Source organism: Bidens hawaiensis, unplaced genomic scaffold (genome assembly GCF_021521415.1).
Source record: "Bidens hawaiensis isolate Kalapana, Puna unplaced genomic scaffold, B.hawaiensis_p1.1 tig00020431_1, whole genome shotgun sequence".
Lineage (NCBI taxonomy): Eukaryota > Viridiplantae > Streptophyta > Magnoliopsida > Asterales > Asteraceae > Bidens > Bidens hawaiensis.
In genome coordinates, this window is record NW_027493117.1 from 130560 (window position 1) to 152346 (window position 21787).

At 34.3% G+C, this 21787-nt stretch overlaps 1 protein-coding gene and 1 pseudogene across 1 annotated transcript; both read left to right on the forward strand.

Annotated features, from left to right (window-relative positions):
* Nucleotides 1–1820: 1820 nt before the first annotated feature.
* LOC143560719 (receptor-like protein EIX2) lies at nt 1821–5201 on the forward strand. Its single transcript, XM_077048961.1, has 2 exons — nt 1821–2108; nt 2220–5201. The coding sequence occupies exons 1-2, from the start codon at nt 1830–1832 to the stop codon at nt 5199–5201; spliced, it is 3261 nt and encodes a 1086-aa protein (XP_076905076.1). The 5' UTR covers nt 1821–1829.
* A 12806-nt stretch (nt 5202–18007) lies between these two features.
* Nucleotides 18008–18529, forward strand: LOC143560720 (ATP-dependent zinc metalloprotease FTSH 12, chloroplastic pseudogene; annotated as a pseudogene).
* Nucleotides 18530–21787: the final 3258 nt, after the last annotated feature.

A 21787-nucleotide genomic window follows, 5' to 3' on the forward strand; every position in this document is an offset into this window, starting at 1 on the left:
GATCCTGTTGGGTTTAGTTTCGGTGTTGATTACTCGATTTATTCCGCTGCGTATATATTGATTAATTGGTTTAATTAATTATTCGACATATTATTGAACCGGGTTTAATAATAAATTTTTTAACTAATCACCACTGAAACCCAACAATCTAGGCCAGCGATCATCACTGAAACCCAACAATCTAGGCCAGTGCTCAGGTTTTCTGGTAAATTGTAATGGTAAATTTACTACCCAAGTCTTGTTTCTAGAATATTTTTTTGTTATTTCTGTCTACTTTTGTAATGGTAAATAATATGCACAAGTATTTTACTAACATGAGCGGTTTAGAAACTCATTCCGATTCGAGACCGAGACTCACTAGCCAAAAAACCTTAGACCGTGAACCGGACCATTTGTGACATTCAGTTTTTTGGTCATTCGGTTTCTTGTGTTAGACTGGAATTGATAATATATGGGCTGATTTAAACATTTAGTGTATGGGCTTCTTCAGTACTCAATTGTATACACAATGGAAAATGTGGGTCAAAAAACCAGACTAAAAATGCGTTGTGGAGATCACCATGTGAGGCTAATTGGATAATGCAATAACTAATAAGAATCTTCGATTAGAAGTTTATACGAGTAGGTCATCATAAGAATCTTTCACTCAAATTTACTTGATCAAAGAAATTTAGTTTGAAACAAGTTGGTACAATAAAACAACATAGAAACAATTCACTTGCTACAAATCCATATTAGTGTCACACAAGGTCATCATGCAGGAATTAATACCTAAAGTAGAGATCCATGTGTAAGACTTACACTGGCAACCCTCATGTTATGCTACACTTACGACTTCTACTTATTTGGCATATTATAGCTTGACCCTAGAACCCCTATGCTCTATTTATTTGAATTCCTAGGATCCTAGTTCGAGTTGCCTGGATTTCATCTGTAACATCTTCTCATTCATCCAAAGATTATTTTGAGATCCTTTCATATGGTGATTTCTGTGCCGGTCGTGGGCCATCGTAATGAAGATAAGGCTTTAAACCTGTACTTAATTAAGTCCTCCAAATTATAAAAAAAATTATATAACGATATATATTTAATCGACGGATTAGAAACAAAAATAGCTATTGTTCTAGTGGCTAACCTTTGTGTTGCTTAGTGGTAGGTCACAAGTTTGAGACTAGTTATCAACACTTTTCTTTTTGTTTTTTAATACAATTGTTTAGAAAGGGCCACAAAATCAACCGGTTATCAACACTTTTCTTTTTGTTTTTTAACACAGTTGTTTTGAAAGGGGCACAAAATCTCATTTCGATTTAGGCCTCCAACATCATTGAGCGGTCCCGGTTGATTTCTAACTTTTTAAACCACACGTTGACTAAGTCTTCCACTAATTTGCAATATGCAATACTTTTTTTTGTACATTCTAAGTCTTCCACTTGTGATTTCTAACTTTAAAACACACTCGTTTCCTAAAGTCTTCAAGTTGTAATAATTCTAATTAAATTTTCAAAGCGAGAAACATTTTTAAAGGTTAATGCTGATTTGTAGTGCAGAACAAAAATTTTTAAAGATTAAAGATTAATGCTATTGCATATCACGATCCCTCCAATATTGAGCTGAATTATTGGGTGGAGCTGCTTGGCTGACTTCAAAGTCTTAGTAGTGTGAAGACTTTTAGGTCAACCATTGCTTTTATGTCTTGTCATGGCCAAAGTTCCACAATGAATTCCATGTCTTTAATAACCGGTATGTTGCGTATGAACTAGTTTCTTTAATCAAAAGTTAACCGATCTTCACATGTTACCAATTTTCTATAAGTAATTTGGGGTTGAAAAATGGGGAATACTCTTTGGGGTTTGGAAATCCGTCTCGTTTTCATTTGTATTTTTTTAGTGACAGTGACACGTGAATGTGTGGGTGGTGGAAATCTCACAGCAGTTTCTTGTTCTGAGCAAGAGAGACTAGCTCTTCTCGAGTTCAAACATAGTGCGACATATGACCAGGGAATGTTTTCATCATGGGGGGTTGGCAACGACTGTTGTAGGTGGAAAGGAGTTGGCTGTGATGATGTCACCGGAAGGGTTGTCAGCCTTCATCTCAGAAATGAATTCGGGGTTGACTACTACTTCAACGATCGAGGCCACGAAATGCCAGATAATGAAGCCTACCGCTTGGATGATCGACGCTACAGAATGTCCTATAATGAAGACTACCATATAATTGAGATTACCGAGCAATGCAGCTCCTTCGGTGCTATTGAGGTGAATTCTTGTTTGACAGGGTTGGTCTATTTAAAACATCTAGACTTGAGTGGGAATGATTTTCAGCAAAGCCAAATACCAGAGTTCATTGGATCCTTAAAACAACTAAGGTATCTCAATCTATCTAATACAAATTTCATTGGTAATGTTCCCTATCAAATTGGAAATCTTTCCAATTTGAAGGTTCTTGATCTTAGTAACCCATATGAGTTGACGATAGATGATTTCGAATGGATTTCTGGTCTTTCAAAGCTTGAACATCTTGACTTGAGTGGAGTAATTCTTAGTAGAACAAAAAACCTTGACAACTTATTTTACGCAATTCCTTCCTTATTGAACCTGCGATTGTCCTATTGTGGACTGTCTATGGCTAAACTTCATTCTCAACATCTTAATTCTAGCAGAAAACTGGCCAGCATCAAACATCTAGATCTTAGCGGAAATGACTTTCAAGCTCAACTCCCTGGCATATTTATGAACATGACGTCCTTAGAGTTCCTTGATCTTTCATACAATGATCTTGGTACTCTTAGTATGGCATGGAGATTTCAAAACTTGCTAAACAGGATACCTTATGTTTCTGTTTTGAGTTTGCAGGCTTGTTCGATCCAAAAGATCAATCTGTCACCCACTAATCTTAGTTTTAGTACAAGTTCTAATATCCAACATTTGGATCTTAGTATCAATATCATTGAAGGCATATTTCCGTTAGTTTTAACAAACATGAGTAACTTATTATCCCTTGACCTCTCGGGAAACAAGTTGGACTCATCAATTCCCACCATGCCTAGCCTTCTCAAGCTCAATATAAATGAAAACAGCTTTAGGCGGATTGAGGATGTTGGAATCTGGAGACACTGTCACCTCAAAGAATTGATTGTTACATACAATAATCTTAGAGGAGAAATGATCAGCCCATCCACTAATGTATCCAAATGCTCTCAAAATGAATTGGAAATTTTGAAATTAGATGACAATGCATTAAGCGGTTCAATTCCAGATTCTCTTGCAAGATTGACCAATTTAAGAAGCTTAGATCTATCGTTCAATAAACTTACAGGTCCAATCCCCGAATCTCTGGGAAAATTAAGATCATTACAAGTCGTATATCTATCTTATAACCTCTTGATTGGTCCCATCCCAGAATTCTACGGCCAACTCACCATACTTCACCTTGCTTATAATAATTTGAGTGGTTGTATTCCAGAATCATTGGGAAATTTAACAACTTTAAAAGACATATTTCTGAAATCAAACCGGTTTACAGGTTCCATCCCCGTATCTCTAGGAAGACTCATTTCGTTAAGAGTCTTTTCAGTGTCTTCAAATTTGTTAAATGGGACCATTCCAAGTACAATTGGGCAACTCACCAAGCTCTATATTTTGGACGTCTCTAACAATTCTTTGCAAGGATTGGTTTTGGAAGACCATTTTGCTAACCTCTCGATGTTGAGATACTTGAATGCAGATTCTAATAATTTGTTTTTCAATATTTCACATGAGTGGATACCTCCCTTCCAATTGCAAATTGTTCATCTTGTTTCTTGCAAGATTGAAGGTGGATTTCCACAGTGGTTTCGAACTCAAAGGAATCTTTATGAGTTAGTGATGTCTAATGCTAGCCTTTCTGGACCTCTTCCCGCATGGTTGCGCCTCATGCGTATCATGCATTTCTTAGACCTTTCTCACAACAAACTCACAGGTCCTTTGACGAACCTTCCTTATTTATTTGAAGGTGAACTGAATTTGCAAGATAACCTTTTCAGGGGACTAATTCCAAGGTCATTGTGCAAAAACACATATTTGAATGTTCTTGATCTTTCAAAAAATAGGTTGAGTGGTAAAATTCCCAAGTGCCTGTGGAATACGTATCTAAGTGTTATGGTACTCAGTTCAAATAGGCTATCTGGTGTCATACCGAATCCTTTAGGCTATTCAAGTTTGAGATTGTTACAATTAAATGACAATAACATCAATGGAGAGCTTCCTCGAGATTTTGGGTATTTCAAAAGTTTGGAAGTCTTGGATTTGGGTGAGAACAAAATATCAGGAAACATACCTAAATGGATTGGAGAAAATATTACTTTGTTGAGTGCTCTTAGATTGCATAAGAATAATTTCACAGGGCGTATTCCTCACTCTTTGTGCAAATTGCAACAACTTCATATTTTAGATCTGGCACACAACACCTTAATAGGATCCATCCCTCATTGTTTTGGAGAGTTAGGTGGTATGAAAGATAGCTCGCATGTTAACTCTTCTATGGTTTCCGGTTACTTTGGAAACATGATGCAAGTCCTCAAAGGTGCTGAACTTGAGTATACAAGAATTCTGGAATTCGTTAGAAACATAGATCTTTCAAGCAATAAATTTAGTGGAGAAATACCTGAAACGCTAACGACACTTGATGCATTATTGGGTCTCAATTTGGGTAACAATCATTTTAGTGGGGGTATACCAAAAAGCATTGGGAACATAAAGTCGTTAATTTCTCTCGATTTGTCGGCAAATGAGTTAAGCGGGATGATTCCTCCAAGCGTGGCGGCTTTGAATTTCTTGAGTTACTTGAATTTGTCACACAACAACTTGTCAGGACAAATCCCAACAGGTAATCAGTTGCAGACGCTTACAGATCCATCAATACATGCTGATAACACATATCTTTGTGGTGCACTCGTGCACAAAGAATGTTATCCACATGAAAAGCCACCACCCACAACAAGCAAGAACAAACAGGAAAATGCTAGCGAGCCAACGAAGGTATGGTTTTACTTGGACATAATGAGTGGTTTTACGATAGGTTTTTGGGGTATTATTGGAGTATTGTTGTTCAAGAAGCAATGGAGACATAGGCTTTTCATGTTGTGTGAGGAAACCATAGATGATATACACGTTGCGGTCATGGTTACAATTTTAAAGATGAAAAGAGGAAGAGAGGCTGCATAGAACTCAAGAAAGTGTGAAGTATCTTATCTGCTATAAACAATAGAAATTCCTTCTTTTATTCGGTTGTGCTTCTTAATATTACTTTTGTTGTGCTTCTTAATATTACTTTTGTTGTGCTTTTATATTTGTGGAATACCTACTTTAGCTTGATGTGAAACATATATTTCAATAAATGCAAATGAAACTAAGGAAAAGCGTCCAGAATTGCTCAAAAGTAGAGTCCAGAATTGTTGTTGTCCTTATTCTCCCATTGACACGCAGTGATTGAAAAGAAATTTGTCTAAATCGATTTATTACAATGCATTTTAAGTTTTCTCAAATTTACAAATTATCTATATATCAAAATGGAACGATGAATGACAAAAAAACTATTCAAACCCTACCACTGGTTACAAAAATGGTATATATTTTCAGTCACAAACCTGACACGAAACCAGTTAATATATAAACCCAGGTGTATACCCAATTACTCAAATACCCAATTACTAATAACCGACATTGAATACAGTATGAAAACGGCTATATGGCCGTTAGAGACCGAATCTAACTGTTTATTATTATTATTATTATTATTATTATTATTATTATTTTGTGTTTTTTTACCATTTTATCCATCATTGTAGGTACCATACGCATATAAAAACTTATTTAGGTCTAGGCTAGTATTCAGGTTTTCTGGTCAATTTCATAACACATGTAAATCGTAATGGTAATTTACTACCCAAGTCTTGTTTTTAGTTTAAATTTGTTATTTCTATCTACTTGTAATGGTAAATAATATATATGAGTGGTTTAGAAATTCATACCGATTCAAAACCGAGACTAACTAGCCATGAAAACCTTGACCGTGAACCGAACCATTTATAACATTCAATTTTTCGGTTGTTCGGTTTCTTGGGTTACACTGAAACTTGATAATATACGGGGTGATTTAAACTTGATAGTAAATGGGCTTCTGACGTACTGTATATGCACAAGAAAATGTGGGTTAAAAAACAAACTAAAAATGGGTTGTGGAGAGCAACACGTGAGGTTAATTGGATAATGCAACAACTAATAAAAATCTTTTATGAGAGCGTTATACAAGGAGCATGTCTTCATAAGAATATTTAATTGAGATTTACTTGGTACAATTAAACAGCATGGAAACAAATAGTTATATAAATTATTTTTTTCTCAACTACATAGCTGTTTAATTCTGATGCTACAGCTCATTATAATATTATTTGACATGTCACACCATCTCACTGCAATATTATTGGGATTAAATTATTTTATTCGTTTTCTCTATTAAAAATGGAAAAAAAAATATGAAACCATTTTAAATAATGATAAGTTTATTCTCGATGTTGAAGTACTTAAATACAAATTTTATTAAGAAATTGATTTTCAATATTTCACATGACTGAAACCCGCCATTCCAATTAACACTCTTACAACTTTGTTCCTGTAAGATTGAAAATGGATTTCCCCAATGGTTGCGAACTCAAAGGAAACTCGAGGAGTTAGTGTTGTCTAATACAAGCATTTCTGGACCTCTTCCCACATGATTGCGCCTTCTATCCATCATTCTTAATTTAGATCTTTCTCACAATAAACTCACTAGTCGTTTGACGAATCTTCCTTCTTTATATGAAGGTAGGTATGAATTAGGAGGCACGTTAGTGTTGGAAAATAATCTTTTCACAATGTTGATTCCAAGATGTTTGTGCAAAAGGACAGATTTGCAAATACTTGATCTTTCTAGATATAGGTTGACAGGGAAAATTCCCAAGTGCCTATGGAATCTAAGCTTGGATATGTTGCTTCTTAGCTCAAATAGGCTATCTGGGGTCATACCGAGTTTCTTAGGCCATATGGATCCATCTGTGGAATGGCTACAGTTGAATGACAATAACTTTAGTGGAGAGCTTCCTCGAGGTTCTGGGTATTTCAGCTATTTGATAGTCTTTGATTTAGGTGAGAACAAAATCTCAGGAAAAAAACCTGGATGGATTGGAGAAAATATTCCAAGATTGAGTGCTCTCAGGTTGCATGCAAATAACTTCACTGGATGAATTCCTTACTCGTTGTGCAAATGTTGACAACTTCAAATTTTAGATATCGCATACAACAACATTACCGGATCCATCCCTCACTGTTTTAAGGAGTTTGGTGGCATGAAAGAATCGTCAGATGTGTCTTATATGACTTTGTTTGATTACGGAAGTGTAACGCAGGTGCTCAAAGGTCTTGCATTGGACTATACAAAAAATGTGTACTTCGTCATAAATATGGATCTTTCAAGCAATAAACTTGCAGGATAAATACCCGAAGCGCTAACAACCCTTGATGCATTGGTGGGTCTCAACTTGTCACATAATCATTTTAGTGGGATATTCCAGAAAACATCAGGAACATAAAGTCTCTAAACTCTCCCGATTTGTCTGCAAACTAGTTGATGGGATTGATTCTTCCAAGCATGGCAACTTTGAATTTCTTAAGTTACTTGAACTTATCACATAACAACTTGTCATCGAAAATTCCAACGGGAAATCAATTGCAGACACTCATGGATACTTCAATATATGCAGATAACCCATTTCTCTGTGGTGCACCATTGCCAAAGGAATGCTCTGCTCATGAAAAGCCACCAATCACGGCAAGAAAGAATAAACACGAAAATGATAATGATCCTAAAAAGGTATGGTTTTACTTAGACATAACATGTGGTTTTTGTCAGAAATTGAATGGTATGATTGTTATTGAACAAAATATTAAAAAAAACCAAATGATTCTTACAAGAAGGGTTGAACCCTAGAACGACCAAAAGGATTAATGACTACATTGTTGATACTTCTTATCTACTTCTTGACTCCAGCCAAGGTCTCAATTTATAGCAGATGCTTAGAGAAGAAAGAGCCATTAGAATCAATCACAGAACCTTCCACAATCTTGGTTAGGGTTTCCATACAAAAACCACGATGATGCAAGAAGAAAAACCTGTCTTGAAGCAACCCACCAATGAGGTCAATATGCAAAACAAAAATAAGAAAAAGCGCAATATAAGAGGTGGACAAATAAAAATAAACTAGAACAATAAATAAATTTAGCATGGATTATTAAATTGAAAGAGGAAATAGAGTGTATATTTTTAACAGTTTTGCAACAGGGTTTTGGGGTATTATTGGAGTGTTGTTAAAAAAGCAATGGAGACGTAAGCTTTTCATGTTTTGTGAGGAAAGCATGGACAAGATATACATTGCAGTCATGGTTAGAGAGTTGAATCTGACAAGAGGAAAGGAGGTTTCATAGATCATTCAGAATTCAAGTAATTGTGAAGTATCTTATCTACTATAAGTAATTGTTTTTCTTACAAATGTCGTGCTTCTTAATACTGTTATGATGCTTTTAATATATGTAAGTCATTTGAACACGAGTTCTTGCATGGTAATTTCTGCATCCTCTATAAGTTGTTCGCTTTTAGAAACTAAAAGTTGGGTCCCTTATGTATTGAGTTTTATGCATGGTAACTTTTACGCATACCTGCAAATTATTTGATGTCTTACGATAAATGAAGGGGTTTTGTCGATGATGAAATTAAAAGGAGTAAACTGGACTGCTACCTGTAAATATCCCACAAATCACTTAATGTCTTATGTCTTATCCATTTAGCATCGAACCATCTTGCCTTTGTGTTTAGTGAATTGAGCTGCACTTTGTAAATTGACTCATGTGTAAGCAAACTGATTTTGATGGGCTACAGTTTGTAAACATATTCATTTTGAAAGTCTGATTCATTTTGATTAGCTGCAGTTGAGTGTCTGACTCGAGTGTAAACAAATAAGGTTTGATTCATTTTGATTAACAATAATAACCTCCTACAGTAAGTCACCCTAAGATTCTGGCATACTTTAGGTAGTCCATTTAGAGCATTGTTGCCATAATACAAACATAAACAATCTTGGGGTACAACAGCCCAATCCATTTCTGATTATTAGACATGCCAGCTGTAGATTGTTTTTGTATACAACCAACATTAGTTGATTATCCCTACAAGCAGTGGCGAAGCTTGGACGAAAGCGTCCGACATTCCGTACTAAATACGTATGAAAGCTTTCATAAACAAGGGGACGAGACTTAAAATTTTCGGACGAAAACAGAAAAATTTACACAATGTATAAAGTTTTCGAACATAAACAGATAAATTTACACAAATCTTTTTTTCAGCTAATTAAGAGCATTCATGAATTTTTGAAGGGTTTAGTTAGAGATGGTGTAACATAAAAGATGTCGTCTACCAATTTTTAATTCCTATTTCTAGTTTCATTCTAATAGTAAATGAAAGTTAAAAAATAAAGTTGATACTTTAAAGGTTCGACTGAAATCTCATTTTTGCCCTTCAATAATTAAATGTCTTATCAAAATTGTGCATTTTGAAATTTGATCTATCCATATATCATATATGCTACATACTTTATAAGAAAGAGAAGATAAATTAGAAATAAAGTTTCTTTTTTTTTTTAAATTACAAATTTTGTTATTTTGAATATACAAAATTATGGAATTGGTCCTTTTCGAAAATGAGTTTTACTCTTTATCTTTTATTTGTATGTTTCGCTCGATTTTTGTCCTTTAAACTAACGACCATCCAATAATCCAGTTAAGTCTTGGCATGTGACAATCATGTGAGGGCAAAAAGGTAATTTCCAACCTTTATTATTATTATTATACAAAAAATTTAATTTTATATTTGAGAGATTGTAGGCTCCCATCATTTTCTTATTCAGTTTCTTTAAATCAAGATCATGACCATTTCAACTTCAACTTAACCCTAACCCACCACCACGACTCCTGCCACCATCTGCAGTCGCCGCTTACCCTACACCACCTCGACCATGATCTTCATCGAACCCCTTCCCCCATCGTTAAACCCTAACCCACCACCACACTACCAGCTGTCGTTAACGACTATAGGTTTTTGTAGGTTTAATGACAATAAGGTACCGAAGTCGCTTATCTAACGCCGATTTGATTACCAAAATCGTGGAGGTGGACGGTGACAGTGCTGGTGAACGATGACGGTTTCTCCATATCTGACGCCGATTTGATTACCGAAATCGTGGAGGTGGACGCCGGTAGCTTCTAAAAGATCAATTAAGGATTTGATTCCGATGATCCTTATCAAACGCCGATTCCGGTGGACGCCGGTAGCTTCTTTTCTCCATATCTAACGCCGTATCACATTCGGGAATCAGAGGGGTTTGAAATTGGCTTCATAATTGTGTTGCTAACGCTTGGAAAATCACTTGATTTTGGTTTTGACCTAGGGTTAGGGTTTTAAAATTGTGATTATTGTACATTCCTGAGATATGAACTGGTGTTGGTGGGTTAGGGTTAAACGGTGGAAGAAGAAGAAAGGGGTTTTGATGAAGTTCTTGTTTAAGGTGGTGGTGGTGTTGCTGCTGCTGCTGTTGTAAGCGGCGGTTGGAGATGGTGGCAATAGTGGTCTGAGTGGTGGCGGTGGTGGGTTAGAGTTGTAAATAGTTGATGATGATTTGATGAAGAAGAAAATTACAGGGCCAGCAACTTCTAAAATATAGTATTAAATTTTTTGTATAATAATAAGACAGAATTACAAATTTTGTCCTTTAAAATAAGACGAATTACGGTTCGTGTCCTTTTCTAAGTTTCCTTGCAGACGGTGTACTTTAAACTTTTTTTTCCTACAAGTTTTGTCCTTTACGCTAACTGGGTTAGAAAAAGTCAGTTAAGTATGACATGTGCCAGACATGTGATGGGCATAATTGTAATTTTAACAGGGGAATGTATTATATATATTTTCTTTTCTTTCTCTCTTCTTTCTCTCTAAGCCACCACCATCACCATAAATTCCGGCCACCACCGCTACTCTCATCGATTCCGGCAACCTCGTCCTCCGAAACGACACCGATGCCGCCTCGTTCGGTGTCTGGAAATGCGTCGGGGTTCTGGAAGCAGCCGGACGGAGAAGGGTTTCGGCCGTGTTTAATGTTTGGGTTGAAGTATCGAAGGAGATCGGTTAAGATTGCGAATGAGAAGAAGCGGTTTTTAGTAGTTGTGGTTTCTGGAGGATTGTTTCAAATTCGGGCTCAGATTGTTGATGCGGTTGTTATCGCGAGAGTTCTTGAAGCTGCGTTGGTTTTTCCGGTGTTAAATGGAGACGAGAGGTTGTTTTAATTAGGGCTTTGTTTTAATTGTTGATTTTAGGGTTCATAATTGATTTGGGGGTTAAATTTGTGCATGTTTATGTTGCTAATTGTTAATTTAGGGTTCATAATTGCTTTTATTTTATTTTATTTTTTTATTTTTTAAGTTTCTATTTAAGGCTTGATTTCTAATTTTCATTATTTTATTATGCAGTGAATTTTCGGAAATATTTGATGTAGAGCACTTTAGAAAGACGTTAAACCCAAACATTAAACACGGCCGAAACCCTTCTCCGTCCGGCTGCTTCCAGAACCCGATCTCCTTCGATACTTCAACCCAAACATTAAACACGGCCGAAACCCTTCTCCGTCCGGCTGCTTCCAGAACCCCGACGCATTTCCAGACACCGAACGAGGCGGCATCGGTGTCGTTTCGGAGGACGAGGTTGCCGGAATCGGTGAGAGTAGCGGTGGTGGCCGGAATTTATGGTGATGGTGGTGGCTTAGAGAGAAAGAAGAGAGAAAGAAAAGAAAATATATATAATACATTCCCCTGTTAAAATTACAATTATGCCCATCACATGTCTGGCACATGTCATACTTAACTGACTTTTTCTAACCCAGTTAGCGTAAAGGACAAAACTTGTAGGAAAAAAAAGTTTAAAGTACACCGCCTGCAAGGAAACTTAGAAAAGGACACGAACCGTAATTCGTCTTATTTTAAAGGACAAAATTTGTAATTCTGTCTAATAATAATAATAATAAAGGTTGGAAATTACCTTTTTGCCCTCACACGATTGTCACATGCCAAGATAACTGGATTATTGGATGACCGTTAGCTTAAAGGACAAAAATCGAACGAAACATACAAATAAAGGATAAAGAGTGAAACTCATTTTCGAAAAGGATCCATTCCATAATTTTGTATATTCAAAAGTACAAAATTTGTAATTTTTTTTTCTTCTCCCTCTCTAAATATCCACCATCATTCGTGAATTTTGTAACGTCCTCTTTTCTAAATAAATAAATAAAGCATTTCGGTCATTTTAGTTGACGTGTCGAGAGACGTTAATTAAATTAATTAAATAATATGTAGGGTATGGATAGGATAAGGTTAGCAAGGTTAATGGACTTGAACACAATTAAGGGCCTAAAAGCCTTTGGGCTTTGCCTATTTAAACCCCTAAACCCTAATTCCAACCTTATCTTCATTATTTCATCATCATTCTCCTATCATTCTCACACACCCATACACACACAAATCCATCTTTCCATTTCCATCCTAGATCTAGTCCAATCACCAAAAAGGTAAACTTATATTATTGTCATTCGTTTCTCGTTAAGATTATTAACGGCTAAACCGGGTCAAACCAACATAACCAAATCTAATACAAATAACATTAAAAATGAGAAATTATAAATAATATAATTAATATACATATAAGGAAATAGTGATTAAGCAGATGCTTGTATATCTGTATGTACACCAATATATACATACAAAGATATATACATGTATATGTATATAGATATATTCGGTCACGAGGAACCAACGGGTTGAAGGTCCGGCGAGATCCAAGAATACACGAAGCTCGAGGTGCCAAACAGATCCAAACCCGTATAAGACCCGCCCCAAATAAAAGAATAGGAGTAAAAGGAGAACCAAGCAATTAACTGGCTAAGAAAGAAACTCATTGAAAAGTATTAATCTATAAATATATACATATACATATAAATATACATATGACAATGGTAGAAATAAATATGAGAACTTAAAATAAGCAAGAGCCAAATATGAACCCGACACAAACCCGAACTCGCTTAAGGAAACGTTAACTCTTAGACGCATTGAGAACGTAAACTAATAATAATGCAAAGAGTATATATATATATAAAGATCCTTAAGAATGCAAATTAATGAAGTCGGCTCGTTAATAAAATAAGGATAAGTATATTAGATTAATAAGAACGGTTAAAGATGAATACATGTCGGTTCGGTTAATTTAACGGTTAACCCCGTTAACTCAAGAAAATAAATAATAAACAAATATAGAGGATTAATACGTGTACATTATTAACAGTTAGTCGAGCTCAGTTGAAGAAAGGAATTACTATTAACGGTGAACGCAACAGGATCCAGGTGAGTTCTAGCCCCTTTCTCTGTGACGTTTTTTGGGGCTGTGTGCATACTCCTATGTGATAGTTGAAATACTTATCCTAAGTGATAAGTGTAGGATACGTGTATGATTGTGCATTGACTGCTATTATATCATAATGTTTATATGATAGAATGTGTATATGTATATATGTATATTATATATACATGAGACAGGTAAAGTATGCATGTAAGATAATGAAAGTATAAAATGAGCGTATGGAAATATATATGTGTATATTATGTATATACATGAAGCAGGTAAAGTATGCACGTACGATAATAAAAGTATGGAATGAACGTATGGATAGTTGACGGGACATGTATGGTCGTATGGTTAAACGAGACAAAAGGACCAGACTCTAATAATATCTGAGATAGCAGGAATCAGACCCTAATAATATATGAGATAGCAGGGACCAGACCCTAATAATATCTGAGATAGTAGATAATAAAGTATATAATATCTAATAATATATAATAGGGACCAGACCCTATTATATCATAATGTTTATATGATAGAATGTGTATATGTATATATGTATATTATATATACATGAGACAGGTAAAGTATGCATGTATGATAATGAAAGTATAAAATGAGCGTATGGAAATATACATGTGTATATTATGTATATACATGAAGCAGGTAAAGTATGCACGTACGATAATAAAAGTATGGAATGAACGTATGGATAGTTGACGGGACATGTATGGTCGTATGGTTAAACGAGACAAAAGGACCAGACCCTAATAATATCTGAGATAGCAGGGATCAGACCCTAATAATATATGAGATAGCAGGGACCAGACCCTAATAATATCTGAGATAGTAGGGACCAGACCCTCATAATATCTGAGATTAGAGGGACCGGACCCTATTAATATCTGGGATAGAATGGACCAGACCCTTGCAAATATCTGAGATTGAGGGACCAGACCCTAATAATATCTAAGATAGTAGAAGTAGGATAGTATACGGTATACCTTAGGAAAGTAGTAAGGAAGGTGTGTAAATACGTACGTATGTACGTAAAGTATATATATGAATGAGTAATAGTAAGTAAAGTACAAAATACGTATCTTCGGACGCGTATAAGTATGGACGTGAATGTATTGTATGTTAAATTGATTAACTAGAACTCACTCAGCGTAGCTGATTTTAGTATGCACGCAGGTGAGTAGGATGAGACGGGTGGCTTGAGGGAGACACGTGGCGAATAAAGGAAGACTGGCATCGAAAGAAAGAAGAGACATCTGTTATTATATTCTATGTTTAAGGCTTATGTTTTGTTATTTTAAGACAAGTACTTATGTTATGTAAGAATGCTTGACGTTTATGTTCCGCGAAATGTTTTAATTAACTCTGATTTTACGAATTATGTGAATGAGTAAATCCAATGAGCGAGAAAGTAGGGCACCTGGGTCGGGGGCCTTACAAATTTGGTCATGTCAATTGTGCAGTTCTTTGATCTTTGACTTTTATTTGGTGGATCTAGGGGTATTCACCGACCGGTTTAAAACCGCGAAACCGCCCAAGCCGGTCATCGGTTTGGCTTCGTGGTCGGTTTCTTTTTTTACATTCGGTCGGCCAGCTTCAAACTTTTCAAACCGTAATGAACGGTTTGGCTTGCGGTTTTTATTGAAAACCGGCCGTTAAAAACCGGATCGGACCGGAGGATTTATTTATATATAAATTTTATTTTTTTATATTAGATTTATATAATTAATTATAATATATCATATGTTTTAAAAATTGGACTTCTTGTCTTAGCCCACTATAAGATGCTAGTGTGTAATTTAACCCAACTTTACTAAAAGTCCCATTTACTCCCCTTTTGCGTAAATTACAATCAAGATCCCCACCATCTGACATTATCTCCGCCTTTTCACATTGCACGTCTTCTACTCTTCTACCTAACCCTAAATCGGCTGTTTACTCAACCTCGCAACATCACCGATCACGACATTGCCGCTCAAACTCCCGATGTCTCCTTCGATACGCTATCACACCTGGTAATATTTTTTGCAATTTGGTTTAGACTTTTTGTTAACGTTCCTGTTGTTTGTGCTTACACTCCTAATTTGAGTATTATATATGGTGTTTATACAAGTTATTATGTTAATGTTATTTATTTATTTATTTATTTTTTTTGTATTACAATTTGATTAGATATGAACTTGTAAATTAGAGTAAATTAGAGTTTAAGTTTTTGACAACAACATATTAAAGCCCAAACCGTGAAACCGGCCGGAGCCAAACCGTTAGTAACGGTTCGGTTCGGTTTGGTTTTTATTTTCAACGGTTTGGCTTCGGTTTTTTATTAGCAAAAACCGTACTAACGGTTTGGCTTACGGTTTGACCCCAAAACCATCAAAACCGGACCGTGAACACCCCTAGGTGGATCTATCAACATTAGGATTTGCTCCATTAGGACTATAATTGTCAAACCCAACCTTTAGGGTCTTCTTCGGGGTGGGCGGTGTCTTATGTTCAAATGCTTTTTTTGGAGGTTAATCCTGGATCATGTGCGCGCTCTAAAATATAGACAACATCGTTGTATGACAAATTCGAATTTGGGTAACATGATATGACAAGTGTCATGACTCACAAAGCACAGATACCACTGAGACAGCTGCCTTCCAAAAAAAAAAAAAAAACCCTGCATTTTTTATATACATTTTTAATAGACAAGGTGTGTATTACCATCGAAACCTAAATCGGAAATTTGTTGACTCAAGCTTTAACACCTTCCTAAATTACCATATTCGATCAATAATGACCATGGTCTAATAGAAATAGCAATTCGCTTGAGTTGGAAAACTATGCATATAAACATTATTGGCAAGATATTTGGTAATTCCTTTAGGGGGTGTTTGGTAGAGGGAATTGAGGGGTGAGAAATGGAATTGGAAAGAATTCTCTTGTTTGTTTAGGAAAGAAAGAGGTGAGAAATGGAAATAAACCATTTCCATTTCTCTGATTTTGTTTCTCTAAAAAATCGGAGAATTGGATTTCTAGGGTTCCATTTCTCAGTCTCATTCCAGGGTTTCCTCCATCGATCTGCTAGGTATGATTCTTCCATCCTCTCCTTCTTCTTTAACAACATATCTTTGATTTTTGAAACCCTACTTTACGATTTTGCTTGCTTCTGCTCCTTCACTCTTCCGTCACATTAACATGTTCTTTATAACTACGATTTCTTCATCTTCGTATCAGTTTCTCTGTATATCTATTTGAACCAAGGATGAAAGCCATTTTATATATGGGGTTTCAGTATATTACCCATGACCCAGGTACTTTCATTCTTACTTGATACATAAAGTTGTAACATGAGTAAATGATACAAATTATGTTTGTAAAATGATTTTAGGTAATTGGTTTTGGGTACATATAAACCTGAAAATTTGAATTGTCTTCTTTCTGCATGTTAAAATTGAAGCCTTTTTATCTCACCTAATCACACCACTGTCTTTCAAACATAATTCTCATTTCTTGTATGTGTGTATTAATTTGTTAGTTTCATCATTTAATTTATCATTTTGATTTGTAAAAATAAAAGAAGTTCTTTTTTGAAAGATTTTAAAGTTGTATTCAAATGTTGTCCTGCTTGCCCATATTCGGTATGATCAAATATTTGAAATAGGCCTGCAAATGAACTGAACGTTCAGTCATTTGTTCGGCAGGAAGTTCATTTCATTAGTAAACACACGAACACGGACAACTCTTTTTTTTCCATTTAGCAAACGACAGGTTATTGTTAGCATTTACTTTTAATTGGTGTTTGCTCAATTATATTCATTCATCTATGTACAGTTATGTCCGTTTACGTTCGTGAACCAGCCGTGAACCGTTCATTTATACTATATATGAATGAACTTGAACACTCGTGTGCTCGACCGTCTGTTTGTTTAAAGTTTAACGAACGAAGATGAACATACATGGACAGCGTAATTCATGTTCGTTTGGTTCACTTACAGGCCTAATTTGAAAACACAACCATAACTATACAAGTGTATTATATAATAAAGTTTTTTACTCACATGTGCCAGGGAGTACTTTTATCAGGACCTCCGGGAACAGGAAAAACACTATTTGCAAGAACACTAGCAAAGGAGAGCGGGATGTCATTTGTTTTTGCTTCAGGTGCAGAGTTCACAGATAGTGAAAAAAGTGGCGCTGCGAGAATTAATCAAATGTTTTCGGTTGCAAGACGAAATGTAAAATGTTTTATAGATTTTAATTTTAATAATCATTTTATGATGAGTTAGGGTAATACTAAGTTTCTTATTTTATTTGCAGGCCCCTGCTTTTATATTTGTAGATGAGATTGATGCGATTGCTGGCAGACACGCAAGAAAAGATCCAAGAAGGAAATCAACATTTGATGCATTAATCTCTCAGCTTGATGGAGAGTTAGTTTCTTAAATTTAATGATTACCTTTTATTTTTTTTGGATTTGTTTTGATATATGCTATTTTGTATGAATTTCATAAAGGTGAAAACTGGGGTTGATAGATTTTCATTAAGACAAGCAGTTATATTCATCTGTGCTACAAATAGACCGGATGAATTGGATCTAAAATTCTTTCGTGCTGGACGTATCGATCGCCGATTGTACATAGGTTTACCCGATGCAAATCAAAGAGTTCAAATTTTTGGTGTTCATAGTACAGGGAAACAGCTTGCTGAAGATGTTGATTTTGGAGAGGTAATTGCTTGGAATTTTTTTAATTTTTTTTTATTTTAGGTTTAAGTTTTGTAAGTTTATTTTATATACAGTTGGTTTTTCGCACTGTTGGGTACTCTGGGGCAGATATAAGAAATCTTGTCAATGAAGCTGGAATAATGGCTGTAAGTGTTACTTTTTATATAATTTACTTAATATTGTTCATATGAATTAATTGGTTAAATGATAAAATTTATGAAGGTGAGAAAAGGACATACAAAAATATACCAGCAAGATATTGTTGATGTGTTAGATAAGCACGCGCAAAAGAGGTAGAAGCACGGATGCAGATGAGATATATCGAGAGTCTTGCAAAGATATCAAGGAAGTTTTGCTTCGATTTGGGGAGATGGTGGGTGAACAACTTAGCAAAGAAGGTATGGAGGCTTGTGAAATCTATGAAAAGGTTAGTGATGAGTTGAAAGCTTTACCAGGTATCACTACGAAAAAACGGTTCAAAGCAGCTCATTTGATTGGTAAAGATGTGGATCTAGGACGTTCTTTTCTTGCGTTGACAATATAAGAGAAAATTGAGATGGTCGAGTTGTATACCGATGGTTCAATGGGATAGTTGTGTATGGTTGAAGTATGTTTTGTATGTGAATTGGTTTTAACTATGGTTGATGTTTTTTGCTTAAAAACTATGTTTTGTATGTGAATTGGTTTGATCAATACATATTTTGGTTGGAATTTATGCATCTTTTTATATGTTTTTTATTTTTTAATAAATATTTGTTATGAAAAAAATACTTGTGCTAATGATAAAGTTGATATAATTCTCTGTTTATTTCCTATGTACCAAACAAGAGAAATGATTCTCAGCTATATTTCTCTACTGAAATCTCTGTACTACCAAACAGAACAGTCAATTCTCATTCTCCAGACCAATTCCCTTTCTCTGCAATTCCATTTCTCTATTCCATTTCTCTACAATTCCATTCTCTGTACCAAACACCCCCTTACGGGATTTCTGGTTCCGGATAAACTAAATTTGAAAGTTGTTAATTTGTAATAGAACTTAAAATTTTTTATACATTGGAATGATATAATAAACATTTTCGATTTGTATGTTTATCAAAGAACATATGGTAGTGATGGTGAGGTGATAGATATCTTTATAAATTTAATTAAAGTATACATACGGTGTGGTGTATCAAACTCACATTCACGGGGTTTGAGACTTTGAGATAACAACCCAACTTAGGCCTTATGTATAAAGTATAAGTATTGTCCTACTTTACCATAAGAAATTGTTTCCACGACTCGAACATATGACAGTTGTCGTTGCACCAAGATGCGTCCTTGTTTACAAACTTTAGTTAATAGTTTAAATTTGAAACATAATTATAAAAAAGGCTTATGAACATTTCTTGATATAAAATAGGGGTATAAACAAGTCATAAGCTATTCGAGATCAGCTCATGAAAAAGTTCAATCGAGCCGAGCCTAAATGAGCCCAAGCCCAACCTGGAGCCTTAAAGCAAGCTCATTTAATAAACAAGCATAAGCCCAAGCTTCACGTACAAGCATAAGCCCAAGCTTCACTTGTTAAGCTCGAGCTTATCACTTTTATAATATATGCTCAATAATTGTTAACTAAATATAATAGAGATAGGTTTAAAATGAAACTCAAAAAAAAATGAAGAATTGGGGAACCAAATTCCCACTTTCCAGCCCTTGATCATCTCCATCCATCTTATGGTGCACATTCAATCATCAACATTACATCATTTTTATAAAGAGAAAAATCACCCATTCAAAAGAAATCAAAAAAATAATTAAAAAAATTATAAAACCAAAAAATCAAAAAAGTAAAAATATATATGATGTTATATATGTATTTTGTTTTATATAAAGTTATAATTGAAATATACATATCTACCTATTCTAATAAAGTAAAATAACTGTGGACACATGTCAGTTTGTGATTAAACTTCATAATTTTTTCCCCCAAACTAATAATTATGTCATAGATCAATAATTATTCACTTTTCTTTTATACCCATTTATATTATATCTATAACATGATTAAATTATTCACTTTTCTTTAAACTCTATTTTATTATATATATACTATACATTTTTATAAAAATAAATATTCTTATAAATTATAAATATATGCTTTAAATCTATTCATTTATTTTTTCAGTTAATTTACTAAACTATATATATGTTAAATGTAATAATATATACCATTCACTTTTATATATAATAAAGTTTATCATAGTCAGTTTCTTGGTTTTTTATCAATGATTGTTTCAGGTTTTCTTTTCTGTGAGACTTAAATTGGATTGTTAAGGGTCAAAAGTTGGTAAATAAATTGTTTGGTACAAGTTAATTACATTTTGCTCAAAATTTGTTATAGGTCAAAAAGGGTAATATGGGTATTTTTAAAAGTTTAAGAACGCAAGTAGATTTATCATCAAATTTATTACGGATTCAAAGTTTTGACTTAAAAATATCAAAAAAATAAAAGGTAGAATTTTAAAGGTTATTTAGGGTTCGAATTTATTTTCAATGACATTTTTGGAAATAACGAAAAGATTCGGGATTTGGCTAATTAACTATTTTACCCACAACTATTAAAATTTAAGAAAAGATGTCGAACACTTTCGACATGCTACCTCCATGCATATCAATGCTTCTAACTTTTATCAAATTTGAAACATTTGTGTCAGCATTGACTTTTCCTTTAATGGTGATTAAAATATAGCGTGTGAAACATGTAATACAAAATTATGCTCAAGTGAAAAAAAAAATTCACAAAATTGAACAGGTTAACATATTATTTTTATGTGTTGTCATTATGGCAAAGTTAGAAGTCCCCTCAAAATTATAAAAATCATTTTCATGATGTAGAGCTCAAACTGTTATTGTATGAAAAGTCTTTTTTGAAATTGGTTCATAGCCAAAATTCTTTTAATTATATATATATATATATGAGACGGTTCAGTGGAGAGATGAAATTAGAGTGAGAAATATGGGAAATGAATCCTGACCATTAAATATATTAATCAAATGCCTACATTGATTATGGCGTTATTGTAACTAATAGGATCATATTTTAATGTATTTTAATACACAAGGGTGTTTTAGTATTTTTCTTTCTAAACATAGCTTTGAAACTTGCAGTTAATAATCAGATCCCACATTTCACGGAAATCGTGGGTTCATCATCTCACAATTAAAAATCCCTAAAGTACAAATATGGAAAGATATCTTTAAAAGCTGCAAGTGATTCAACAATTATCATTACTTTTTTAAAGGTTCATTTTATATTGTATACAAAGAGAAGTATGGTCAATTTAATATATATTTTATACTTGGTAATAAAAAAATTTTATTTTTATTTTTATTATCAACTACATCATTGTAGGAATAACTATCCAATAATGTAGGATAAATCATATGTTGAAATATTGTATATAAAAATGTGTAGGAAGTACTTATAATATAAATACGAAAAATTTAATATGTTACAGTGGTGATTATAAAAATATGGAAGGGTTTATGTATTTATTCTATCTTGTAGCA